At 41.5% G+C, this 13,568-nt stretch overlaps 1 protein-coding gene across 5 annotated transcripts in view; it reads left to right on the top strand.

Moving 5' to 3' along the window:
* The window catches only part of LOC110508726 (sodium- and chloride-dependent glycine transporter 1), an 87,502-nt gene that overhangs the window by 40,091 nt on the left and 33,843 nt on the right, over positions 1-13,568 (top strand). For 2 of the 5 annotated variants that reach the window (XM_036966942.1, XM_036966944.1), the window contains one exon: positions 8,612-8,709. The exons of 1 other annotated variant lie outside the window; for it this stretch is intronic. In XM_036966942.1, the coding sequence (XP_036822837.1) occupies positions 8,668-8,709 (42 nt within the window). In that variant the 5' untranslated portion in view covers positions 8,612-8,667. Of the gene's footprint in view, positions 1-8,606; positions 8,710-9,246; positions 9,556-13,568 lie in introns of those variants that run through there. 2 more of the 5 variants (XM_036966943.1, XM_036966946.1) reach the window with 2 other exon arrangements.

Consider the following 13,568-nt stretch of genomic DNA (forward strand, 5'->3'; position numbering starts at 1 on the left):
TATGTATCACTTTGATTCCTTCCATGTCCAAGGCCCCCCGAAAGCATCTCCAAAAGTTTGCTCTTTCTTGCTCACGTTCCATTGCACTAGATTTGCAGTGGCAATATGTGCATACACATGTAGCCTAATATATTCATTATTTCTCCAAAAAGGTATTGTTTTGAAGTAATTTACTAATATAACTAATTATTCTGTTGAGTTGTTATCATGACTTGACAAAGAAAAGTCTTCATTTTTAGCACATAGCAAAACATTGAATTTTGAAATGATTAGAATGAAGCTTTTTTGTCTCTTTTTACATTTTTCACGTTCACTAACCTACATTATGTCCCTTACACATGTATGTTACTAGAAATCTGGCATCATTTCAAATACTAGATCAAATCCTACAACCACCCTGGATCAGTTCTGTTTACCTAGCTAGATAAAGGGCCTTCATTCACCCTTGTTGTCACTAAACACAAATGTTAAATCAGTTGTTTGTTTATCTTTTATACAAGGTTATATCTGATTTCGAAGTTATGAAAGTACGTAAGAAGAATTAAGTGGGGCCTACCTACAGTGGCTAGCATGTATGCAAACAAATGTCAATTCTACTTTTGAGCCCGTGTGAATAATAAATAAAACAACTCTTGAAAAAGCACATGTACTAACCTTGTGGTAGCTATTTCAGACCAAAATTATATTTGGATACATTTTTTTCCCTATAAAGCCCTCTTAATTTCGATCACTTCTCAAAAAAGTCAGGTCGGCAACAATTTCTGCTGCTGCTCTTCTCATTTGCTCATTGGTGAATCCACGTGAGGTGAACTAAAGTCACATGTACCTCACTTTCATCCCCAGCAATGGTCCCATATGTTTGTCAAAATGTGTATGTTGTGTGCTTTATCTGGCCCGATTTGTTCCCCAGCTACTCCACTGAGCCCCATTCTCCCTGGAGGCAATCTGAGCTACACGCTATTTATAAAGAATTAACAGCTGGGGCCCTTCCAGCTAAATTACGGAGGGGAGATATTATCATGAAAACTTCATGTTAACCCAAGCGTTAGAGAGTGCTCTCCTGTGTCCCTGAAAGCTGCCAGGCTAAGCAGAACTCACTCTTCTAACTGAAAGAAATGCTTAGGACGTTGTTTTCCGACCATAGCTTAATGAATTTGTCCTTTTGTTGCCCGGACAAAGGTTGTCAGATGCGCCAAAAAAAGGGTTGTTTCTGACCTCTCTGCTTTCTGTCCTCCACGTTACCTAGTCTGTCCGGCCAGAGAGATTCCCAAGAATCAAGAATTTTTACTCACTTTTCTGTTTTTCAGTCTGAACTGTTGAGAAAATGTAGGGTTATCCTAATTTTCCTTGTACCAAGCCTTCACGCACCCCATCACTTAGGTGAAACTAATCAGAGGTGATGAGCTATTAAGTAAATTGCAATAATGGACAGAAATCTAAATGCAGGTGGATTTAATAGGACCAAACATCATTACCATGTCCACGGGAGAGCTGAATATCTCTGAGCACTGCACTGGGTACTCGCTGAATCACTGAAGAAGACTAGACCGAGAGATCCATCATACCAATCTACTGAGAGGTCTCGATGATAATGTTGGGAATGATTACTAAAAGCTTCCCTGTGACCCTGTCTACACCTGTATTAAAATGTGTTCTGTTTCAGATTCTGTACAGTGAGAGCAGATAACACTCAATAGTTATTTTGATCCCAATAGTTAGACTATTGTTACCTTTGGGCAAAAAACTAATCAGTATTGCTAAAACAGTTCAAATGAAGAGAATGGTAAGAATGATTTCTACATTTTGAGCAAGGGCAGCTCAGTGTTTCCCCTATATTCATTGCCGGCACGCCAAAAAATATGATTATGGGGAGGGGAAATAATTTTTGGGATGATAAAACGTTTTCAGTGTAAACTTAAAACGACTAAAGCCAGATATAAAATATGTAGAAAAGAAAATGGAGCTATATATTTTTAAATAAGATAATCATTGAGAACTAACAATCACTATCTAAATCTAAAATTCCCCAAATGTCATGCCATGGGGCCCCTATTGATTTTCTTATCATGTTTGAGTCATAAGCCATGGCAAAATGTGTAGAGTTGCAGGAAATTAGCTTTAAAATGGCAATTTCCTCTCATCCCCATGACAACATGTGTACAATTGCATCAAACTAGCTTTAAAACTGTAACATTTTCTCTCCGCCCCAAGCCACAATATGTAGAATTGCAGGAAAGAGGACGGTGTTTAAAATGTAGGGTCGGAGACGGCACCATTGGCCATGGCCACTACGACGCACCCCAGTTGTGTACGTTTCACTCAAAACGGAATGAGATTGCTCACAAATGGATTTTCTATGCATGTGCTTTCCTATTATTTCAAATCAATCAGCAACAAGCTTTGTGTGTCAAGCGGTGGGGTAACAGGCATGTTGGTTTACGCTTGCTTTTGCAATATTTGTGTGTGCATGTCTGCGTCAGTATCTCTAGTCTGCAAACCAACTGAGTGAGAATACGATCCGGAAACCGCACATCAATAGGGCAGTAAGTTGCGAAAGTGACATGTTTGGTCAGCAGTAGTAATTTAGCCCACACTGAAGTCCCTTGTTTGGCTTGTCAATAGAGGCAGCGTGCTTTGAATAGGAAAGAGTCCCAAAGGCGGCTCATTTCAAACCGTCCTGGGACCATTCTGTGTCACTTCAGTGATTTGTTTTGTTTGAATAAGATTGAGATGTTGTTGTGTAATAATAGGGAGATTTTCTATCTTATACCTGATATAACGATAGCCATACCCTTCCAAAAAGTATTTAAAAAAAAAAATGCTGGCAGATTCGATGAGCTAGACTAGAACTCAGATGTTCTCAGCAAATTAAATTGGCATGTGGTGAGATCTACTCTCTGATAGGAGCGTAGTAGGAAATAAAGACTGCAAATTTAGAATTGAAATGGAACACCCAGTGTTAATCCACACACTGCCCCCCCCCCCCCTTCTCACTCTCTCTCTCTCCCGCACGCTCTTCCTCTATTAGGACTGTGGCCTACCCCTGCTCTCTATAGCAACTGGGCTTTTCTCAGGCTGCCGGGCCGCCTCATTGATGGGCTGTGCACAGCCAGACGATCCTTCCTAAATTCTTGCATGCCTTAGTCGGAAGTAGTCCTGTCCCAATGGCCCCCCTTACCCTGCCCCCTTGCCACTACCATATTCAATATCATTAGTATGAGGAGTGTAGTGATGATGATGATGGTGAGTTCTCAGGGAGATCCCGGTCTCCCTGTCTCGTTTGCGGGTTAGGGTTAGCCTATGTATTCTTAGCAGCAGGGTTGTGTGTGATGGGCAGCGTATGACCCGGGTATGACTGACGCCCAGTAGGGAGGTGCCATGAAAGGTTTAGTTTAACCTGTTTACCCCAATCATCTGTGGAGTCAGAAGGTTGAACTATGCTGGAACAGTCCACATTTACTTTTCCACTGCAAACAAAATGACCCTATAGTAGAATAGTTTATCTATTGATCTAGTCGGCTTGTTGTTGTGTGTAAATAAATATTCCTCTCGAGGCGCGTTCAAGTTATGAGTACCATAGGGAGCTAAGCATGCATTCTAACTAGCAGCCAGTCAATGCACAACAAGTCTTGCAATCGCTGGGAAAACAGCAGTTTTGATGGACTTTGTTAAGAAGAAGGGTATCCCAGGGAAATTGTGACAGGAAGTGGTTTCTGTGAGAAGTACAGGCAGTGTACCCTGGGTGGCAGTTTACCCCAAACGACCCTTACAGGTCGGCCTACATTATATTAACTGTGTTTAAGCAAGTGTTTGGGACATACAATTCATCAATAGGATGCTAACTAATTAAAAGGTCACCCTAGGCCCACTAGGGTAAGTGCAGATAGGCTACCCCTTGTTTGAGACTTTATTTATTTATAGCCACTATGCTGCATCAGTTGGGCTACAGGTGATAATGCTTATTGCTGATAGCATACCTGATAATATGGAACATACATAGGTTGTACAGTGCATTCGGAAAGTATTCAGACCCCTTGACGTTTTCCACATTTTGTTACGTTACAGCCTTATTCTAAAATGGATAGAATTAAACATTTTCTTCATCAATCTACACACAATACCCCATAATGACAAAGCGAAAACAGAAATATCTTACTTCCATAAGTATTCAGACTCTTTGCTATGAGACTTGAAATTGTTTCCATTGATCATCCTTGAGATGTCTCAACAACTTGATTGGAGTCCACCTGTGGTAAATTAAATTGATAGGACAGGATTTGAAAAGGCATACACCTGTCAATATAAGGTCCCACAGTTGACAATACATGTCAGAGCAAAAACCAAGCCATGAGTTTGAAGGAATTGTGTCGAGGCACAGATCTGGAGAAGGGTACCAGAAAAGGTCTGCAGCATTGAAGGTCCCCAAGAACGCAGTGGACTCTTAAATGGAAGAAGTTTGGAACCACCAAGACTCTTCCTAGAGCTGGCCACCCGGCCAAACTGAACAATTGCGGGAGAAGGGGCTTGGTCAGTGAAGTGACCAATAACCCGATGGTCACTCTGACAGAGCTCCAGAGTTCCTCTGTGGAGATATGAGAACCTTCCAGAAGGACAACCATCTCTGCAGCACTCCACCAATCAGGCCTTTATGGTAGAGTTGCAAGACAGAAGCCACTCCTTAGTAAAAGGCACATGACAGCACGCTTGGAATTTGCCAAAAGGCACCTAAAGACTCTCAGACCATGAGAAACAAGATTCTCTGGTCTGATGAAACCACGTTTGAACTCTTTGGACAGATTGCCAAGCGTCACGTCTGGGGCAAACCTGGCTCCATCCCTACGGTGAAACATGGTGGTGGCAGCATCATGCTATGGAGATGTTTTTCAGTGGCAGGGACTGAGAGTTTAGTCAGGATCGAGGGATAGATGGAACAAAGTACAGAGAGATCCTTGATGAAAACCTGTTCCAGAACGCTTAGGACCTTAGACTGGGACAAATACAGTTGTGTCAAGTTTGCAGCACCTTACCCAAGAAGACTTAAGGCTGTAATCGCTGCCAAAGGTGCATCAACAAAGCACTGAGTAAAGGGTCTGAATACTTACTTCCACTCCACCATAAAGGCCTGATTGGTGGAGTCCTGCTGAGATGGTTGTCCTTCTGGAAGGTTCTCATATCTCCACAGATGAACTCTGGAGCTCTGTCAGAGTGACCATTGGGATCTTGGTCACCTCCCTGACCAAGGCCCTTCTCTCCTGATTGCTCAGGTTGTCCAGAAATAATATATAATATTATTTTTAATACATTTGCAAAAAATTCTAAAAACCTTTCTTCGCTTTGCCATTATGCGGTATTGTGTGTAGATGGTTGAGGAAAAAAACAATTACATTAATTTTAGAGTAAGGTTGTAATGTAACAAAATGTGGAAAAAGGAAGGTGTCTGAATACTTTCCAAATGCACTGTAAGCATGGTCCAATATGTTAAAATCATTTCAACAAATAACTTTACCAATATGGTGTCAGCATGGTTTTATTTCAATTCATTTTTTCCACGCACTGCTACACATTTTTCTAGAGGAAACACTGGACCATGCCATTCCAATGAGCAATCATTATGTGTGAATGTTAGTTTCACATTTTCAATTTACATTCCTGCAGTAAAAGATTTGAATAGATCCGGGCAATTACAGAGCATGGCATCTGTGATGTCTAAATGGAGCTAAATAGCAGACATAAAAGGACAATTAGAAAAACAAGTTCCCCAACATGTCAACTGGCTTTTATAGTAAGTTTTCTTGTCTCTTTTCCTGGTCATAGTCACCCCTCTACACAGCTCTCTCCGTTCAACTATTGATAAGCGGCAGGAAAAATAGTGCATCGCAAAATCCTCATTAAATCTGACCTATTCTTGGTCTGACTAATAGGAGTTGGCTGTGGCCCCTGTAGAGTTTCTATTGAACTACAGTGTCAAACTCCCCCACCGCCACGCTCGTGGCTGCCTGGGCCTCATATGGAAGCCCAGAGGAGCTCTACATGTGTGTAATTTATTCCACTATCCCACACACACACACACACACACACACACACACACACACACACACACACACACACACACACACACACACACACACACACCACACACACCACACACTCGCTCGTCTGCAGACCTTTACTACTAAAGAGCATGCAGGAAGTGTGCTGTCGCCTAGCTCAGGGTCTCCCAAACTCTGTCCTGGGGCCCCCACTGGGTGCACATTTTGTTTTTTTCTGTAGCACTACACAGCTGGTTCAAATACTTATTTCTTATTTATGCTTTATTCCTAGCATAACTTGCCCCTATGTTGTTCAATTCAAAAGCAATGTATCTGCTAATCTAATTTTAAATGTCGTAAATTACATTTGGCTAATAGTAGCGTAATTGTTGGAATATTAGTTTTTCTCTTTAAAAAAGCAATATAGCACAACTACTTTATTATGTGAGCCAACTTTGTTTACTTCCCTTTTTAAACTGATGTGTGTACATCATCATTTCCTCCAATGAGGGTGTGGCAATTTGCCTTTATGCAACCTCATAATGTAATGTAAAGTCAGGTTCCAACCCTGACAGAGAAATCAGTACCTTCTGTCACCGTAATAACGGTTATTAACAGTAATAACAGTTATTACGGTCACCGTAATAACTGTTCAAATAGCAAAGAAATGCGGGGGGCATATTTTCTCTTCAGCTACACCTGACTGCATGTCCTGCCATAGAAATAGAATGAATAGATCGGCGTCCACATTCAAGTCAATGCTGGCATAATGGGTGGACTGGCATGCATTGCAAGTGTAACTATAGGAGCAAAGCAGGTAGTAAAATATGTGCTGTGATCTGTTGATTCAACTCATCTGACATACAAAAAAATATCCAAAGCATGAGCCACATCAGTTATCATCATTTGAATGAACATTCTACATTACCATCGAAATGATTGCATCACAATACCAGGCAACCATAGAGGTGTCAAAGGACTCAGTAGAACGTAGACATTCTTTTACCAGATTGGCGCACATTCAACAAATCTGATTTACCAAAGTGGATATTTGTCAAATCCATCTAGATGTATGTATTATAACAGGCCCACAATCTGGTCACTTCAGTCCGATTTGAATTTATTTGTGACTGCTCAATGTTAACTCCTGTTCGTATAAGCAGGTTGGCATAGCTAGTATACAGAAACCGGTAGTGGTAGTCTAATTAATTTTAAAATGTAATCCAGTTGATTGGTAACAATGACATGAACATGTGTTGGGGTTGACATCCCTAAAAGCATTATACCCCCTGATTTTTACCTCAACATAGTGTAAAATACATATAAACAATAGCCTAAATGTAGGCAAATTTTCCTGGGGGGGGGGGGCAAAAAGGAGACTCAATATATTTCCCCCATGGCCCTTTCCCCCACGTATTTCCATGGCAATTACATTGTTTTGGTTGAGTTTGATTGACCTATTTATCTATTGCAAGTGTACCCATGAGTTTACCAGTCAAATTGCCAGGGTTAGTTATTTTATTTTCATAAAGGTCTTCATCCATAACCGTCGGTTACACGGTTATACAGTAATTATGCCAGCCCTACTCATGGAGTCTATCCACTGAAGCGGTTGCCACCATTGTCCCCCACTATCAAACATCCATTAGGATCCATGCCAGGTGTCTGTCAACTTTTGACACCACTAACAGGATACTCTTTGGAGGACTTGGCCAAAAGCAGAGTTTTTGAAAGGCCTCCTTTGTGACACATTTTGGCATTTTGTTGAACCCTTCCTTACATTGTGATGCAATTCTAGTTCTCTCACTTAATGCTGTCTTTGTCACGTATCAGTTGGCCATACATTGTCAAGAGCACAAATAATATGGTATCTTTGGACCTCTGAATAAAGAGGAAGAGCATTAATTAAAAATGGGTGGTGGGGGACCCTGCAAGCATGTTGTAGGCAGTGAGGAAGGTATGTGCCCCTGTGCCTTTTGCACTACATACAGGGAGGAATTGGCAATGTCAAGGGACAAGGATTTGAGAGTCAAGTGTTCATGAATGAGAGTGTTGGTGGTCTGGGTGCAGCTGCCTTGAAAACAAGTGGAAGAAATGGAGAGACAGCAAGGGTAGTGAGTGCAGTGGAAGCGCACGGCTCCTCACTTTTTCCTTCATCTCTTGAGGAAGGTTTGGCAGGAGCCCTGACTCCAGGCAGCTAAACCAGCAGCTCCCCTCGCTCTGTATGCAGCCAAGGTGCTGCAATGACAACAACCCATTCATTGTGGAGGTAGAGGCAAAAGCTGTGGATCTCTCCTGTCTTTTTGGGAATGGGAGGGGGGCATTTTCCTGAAATCGTGAAGTAGAACAGAAAGGGGACACAGAGAGGGAGGGCAATAAAAGCGAGAGAGGGGGAGGAAGGGAGGGTGAGTGAGAGTGGGGAGGGAGAGAGAGCGCTACCATGCCGAATGATTGAGAGAGGCGGAGAGGAAACAGAACTCCATCAGATGAAATGAGGTGAAAATAATTCAGGCATTAATCAACCCCGGGCAAAAAGAGGCTGTTCTTTTTTTCCCCCTCTTTCTGCGTAACCGAAAGGAAAGGTGTGAATGAAGAACTCAGGAGTGGAAACGAGAGAACCACTGGGCACTATCAAACCATGTCAGAGTCCAACAGCAATGCAGCCTGTACAGCTGACCAGGTCAGTTTCTTTTTACTAATTATTTTCATCTTGTGACCTGTTTGATACACAGATGTATGTGATACCAATGATCTCTAGCAAAATGTTGTAATTTTGTCGACTCGTGGAGAAAACCTTGGACAGTTAACTGTTTAAAAAAAAAAAAAAATGGATTGGATTTTTTAGATTAAACGGAGAGAGTGAGTTTATCCAAACTATCAAAGCAGCAATTGTGTGGAGCTGCCCGGACGACGGTACAAGGTCCTGAAAGAATTGAATGAATCAAGACGACCTATTGTCTGGACCGCCTTATTTTTCGGCGATCATTCAGGGGGTCTGTGACGACTCAATAGCCCCCATACCACGTGAGAAGGGGGATACAACTCTTTAAAAACCAGACCACGTGTGGCTGGACTGAAAAGTTTTTATAACTAATTGCAGTGGGAAGTTCTGGTGGTGCTGGCTGAGGGGTGTGTGATAAAGTTTCTAAGGAAGTGGGCAGGCTAACTGTGAAAGAGTGACAGAGTGGGAAAGGGAAAAGTGTCCTAAAAAGGGGGGTTGGCTCATATTTATGTTTTTTCTCTCTTCCTTTGCCACTCTCTTTAGTGGCCAAGGGACTTGTCAGTTAAACAATTCCACCAAAAGATTTGTTTAAAATAAAATATATAGATATCCGTTATGGCACTTTGTTCTTTGCCGATTTATGTGGAGCGCCAAGTCTTGTCACATCTTTTGGTTGGCCGCTGTGAAGACTGAGCAAGCCTCCTAGTGTTCAGTAACAAACACAAGGAAACGGGCCGCTGAGATCATTGCACATACTTTTAAAGAAAAATTTCTATGAAGATAAAAAAAATGGTGTTGCTCGCGGTAGGTAAAGCTTTAATTTAGCCCTATTTTTTCAGAGATATATATTTTGTTTGTACGTGTGTATGCCCCCTGTTTTGGTGTGTGTGTGTGTGAAGTTAATGTAATGCAAATTTGTCAGAGCCATGCATCTAAATGAAGGTACCGTGCTCCTAGAAGTGTAGGGGAACTTAAAGGGTTGACAAGGAGTCATCTAGATTTCTCATCTGTAGAACAATTCTTCATTTACAATGGAAACAAAAATGTTGCATGTTGCACCATAAAGTTGTCAAGCCAATATTCATTGATAAAACTCTCTTAAAAGGCTCATGGCCTGTTAGGTATTACGCTTATCTATTTGGTCTAATTTTAGGCTTGGCTGTTCTCAATGTATCTTTTTTTGTTCTGCTTGCTGATACTGAACATCCTATCCATTTGTCTAGTGTGTCCACAAACAGTCCTTTTAGAACGTTGAGTTCCCTATGCCCTGTTTGCAGACTGTTCTTATCGTTCACTTTCATTGAGCGCCTCGCCTCCCGTCACCCCCTTGTTAGGATGGATACAGATTTGAGTGAAAGCTTTCTTATCTATGTAGGGCGAAACAGCCTCTATTTACTCAGATGAAGGGATGGCCCTTGGTGCATGTGACAAAGGATGCAATCAATGTTTGTACAGTTATTTTGAATGATGCAATGTCCCTCTGATTCAGTCCTGGTATGCGACATACTCTAGAATCTATTTGATATTGTGTTCTTCAGAAGGTTCAGGTTTCAGATAGCATTAACATCAGAGTCTACCTGGTAATGTATTTCTGCTGGAAAATGTATGTGTCACATTGCTATAGACATATTCCTAAAAGTGAATAAAGACCACATATTGTTTGATTGGTGAATGGCTTACAAAGCCGTTGGCGATTATTGACGTTTTATGTTGACGTTATACTGAGAAGTCCCATTGAATAAGGTACAGTAGTTGTTAGAGGTGAACTACTGCTGTCCTGTGTCGACTGGTTTATCTGACAGGATGATGGGTCACAGAGAGAGCTCTAGGATCAGGTGCACCTGACACGGCAGACCCTTCAGACAGACAGACAGAGCCGTGTCGCTTTGTATAGGACAGCTACCTACCTACCTACCGCACTGCCACGCTCCCCTGACTGACTATCATGTGTCATAAGTGTACCAAAGGGGATGTGACTTTTTCTATTGCTATACTTTTATGGTTTAGGCTACTGCTGTCCTCTGTATCTCAGTTGGTAGATAATGGCTCGCAACGCTTGGATAGTGGGTTTGATTCCCGGGACTAACCATAGGTAAAAGGTTTATGCACGCATGACTGTAAATCACTTTGGATTAAACCATCTGCTAAATAGCATATATTATTATAAAACCACTTTTTCAGCAGATATCCCATTTCCTTATTCATAAAGGAGCCGGTCTAGCCTATGTGAATTCTCTGCAGTAGTTTGACCCCGCTGTTAGGAATACAATTGTCTAAGGTCATCTGTGATTGTAAAGCATGCTCGAGTGATAATTGAAGTAATAAGAACTTCAGAAGGATGTGGTAATTGCATGGTAGGCTAGTGTAGGCACCTCTGACTTAGTCTGACAGCCTTTCACAATCAGGAAAAATGTAATGGCACTCTTAACGTCATCCCTTGGTTTCATAAAGACAGTTTGGTTTCATTTGATGGTGACATTGCTTGAAATCTGCTTGAAATTGTTGCCGGGTCCGGAGATTGACAGATTGTAGTTTGGGCATAGGCTCAACTTGCAAGATTTATACATTGATTTGGATGTAAAGATTTGCCCACAAATGTAATCCTCATGTATTGGTCTTTCTTTTTTCTTTACTGAATTGTAGTGGGCTGTTTTTGTGCCTTGAAGTAAGTGCCTAGATATAGCATCGATATCACGACACAGAAGTCTCTTTAAATTGTCCGAACCGTTTACGATTGGACAAGAACATATTGCAGTTGAAAACATAGCTTGGAATGATTGACCCAAATGATTTCACTGTACAGAAACAGATTTGCTAGATCGTGAAAGGCAATGCCAGAAAGCTAATGAGAGCTGCAGAGTTAAAAAACAGATATTATTTTCCCTTGGAGGCTTTGGAGCAGATTACTGTTGTTCCTAAATCTGGGTATGGCTCTGTTATGTTATTGTACTGCATATTTAACTTCAATACCCTGCAGAGCAGTTTGGCTGCAATGTTAGACTAATTCTGTAACACTGTAATAAGATGATTAACTCCTGTAAAAATATCCCTCCTCATTCAAATATGTTCTTTCACCAATTGCTTCTTATTCTGGAGGATAAATTAATGAATGAAGAGGATTCTCTGAAACGATGGGATTGATTTAAAATACCAACAGTACTATTTAGGCCTGGTTACTGTAAAAATGTACTTATGTTTTTGGTAAGCAATGGGTGTTAAATTAGCTAAATTAGTGGCTTTCGCTTTTGAAGCACATCCGACTCCAATTGAACATTCATTTCCCCATTTTTCCCGGCCTATTTTCAGCGCTTCCAACTGGGTGCAGGTGGTGTTGAGAGGGCCAGTATATGGAGCGGAAGTCAGTGGTTGGAGTGTTTACACGTAGGGAGAGATCGAGGGCAGGCAGCTGAGGGGCGAGTGCACAGACATATGTGTGCTCGGGCCTCTGGCTCTCCCAGTGCTGTGGGCTCTGTCTCCAGCCATGTTGTGCTCCTGGATCCACAGCTGGCAGCGAGGAGAGGAGAGGAGAGGCAGCTAGCCACACACTGCAGTACAACACAGCCTGGCTGGCTGGGTAAAGCCTGGCTGTGCCGCAGACCATTGTTGAGTGTTCTATACTCTCACTGATATATAGAAACAATAGAAACAATCTAATAATTCACTACTATTCAGATCAGTATGAAGACCTAGCAGACCTAGGCTTTGTCCCCAAAAGGCACTCTACTCTCCTTATAGTGCACTAGGCCTACAGTATATAGGGAATAGGGTGCTATTTGGGACACTATATGGCGTTCAGGCTGGTTTAACCTGACCTGCAGACATATTGCAGATAAAATAAGAAATGCAGATGGGACAGCCCACTGTGAAGTTTGAGTTTCCTTCTATGTAAGAAATATTGGTTTAGGCGATTTTCAAACATAACATAACTTTTTTCAGTGTGGTCACCTACCTAGCATGACAACGATAAACAATATACAAGAATAGCAGCGATTGATATGTCTGGTAATCGGTGTTAAATCATTTAGCTGAGTACAGACATCTAGGCCTAGTTCTTAAGACGGTCATAACATTCCTGAACTATGAACTACACTGACCCGTCACATTCCACCAAGAATATAGATTATTGTAAACATTAAAAGTGCAATATGCAGAAATCACTCTGCCATTTCCTGGTTGCTAAAATTCTAATAGTTTGCCTAATGTCTGTTTATGTGACAAAACATGCAATGTGGAGAATCATTGTACCATCTAAATTGCTGTGAAATATATTTTTAATAACCAAAAATGGTGTATATTCAGCTGTTTGAAGCTAGTGTACAAAACCTGAAATAAAAGATGCAAAAACTAAACTTAAGAGTGAGAAGCATAGAAATAGCACACATAGAACAGATATACTGCTTTTTAGACTTACTTTCAATGAGAAGATCTATAACAAACATTTCTATGTGAATTTGGTCGGGTCATCCAGAAAGTTACGTATTGCAGCTTTAACCACCCGTGAATCATCTTATTGTGTGTCAAACCCCATACACTACATGGCTTCAAGTTAATGAGTTCAGCGATTTCAGCTACACCCACTGCTCACAGGTGTATAAAATCAACCACACCGCCATGCAATCTCCATAGACAAACACTGGCAGTATAATGGCCCGCACTGAAGAGCTCAGTGACTTTCAACGTGGCATCGTCATAGGATGCTACCTTTCCAACAAGTCAGTTCGTCAAATTTCTGCCCTGCTAGAGCTGCCCTGGTCAAATGTAAGTGCTGGTATTGTGAAGTGGAAACGTCTAGAAGCAAAAACGGCTCAGCCACGAAC

This window comes from Oncorhynchus mykiss, chromosome 28, assembly GCF_013265735.2.
Source record: "Oncorhynchus mykiss isolate Arlee chromosome 28, USDA_OmykA_1.1, whole genome shotgun sequence".
In the NCBI taxonomy this organism is placed as follows: domain Eukaryota; kingdom Metazoa; phylum Chordata; class Actinopteri; order Salmoniformes; family Salmonidae; genus Oncorhynchus; species Oncorhynchus mykiss.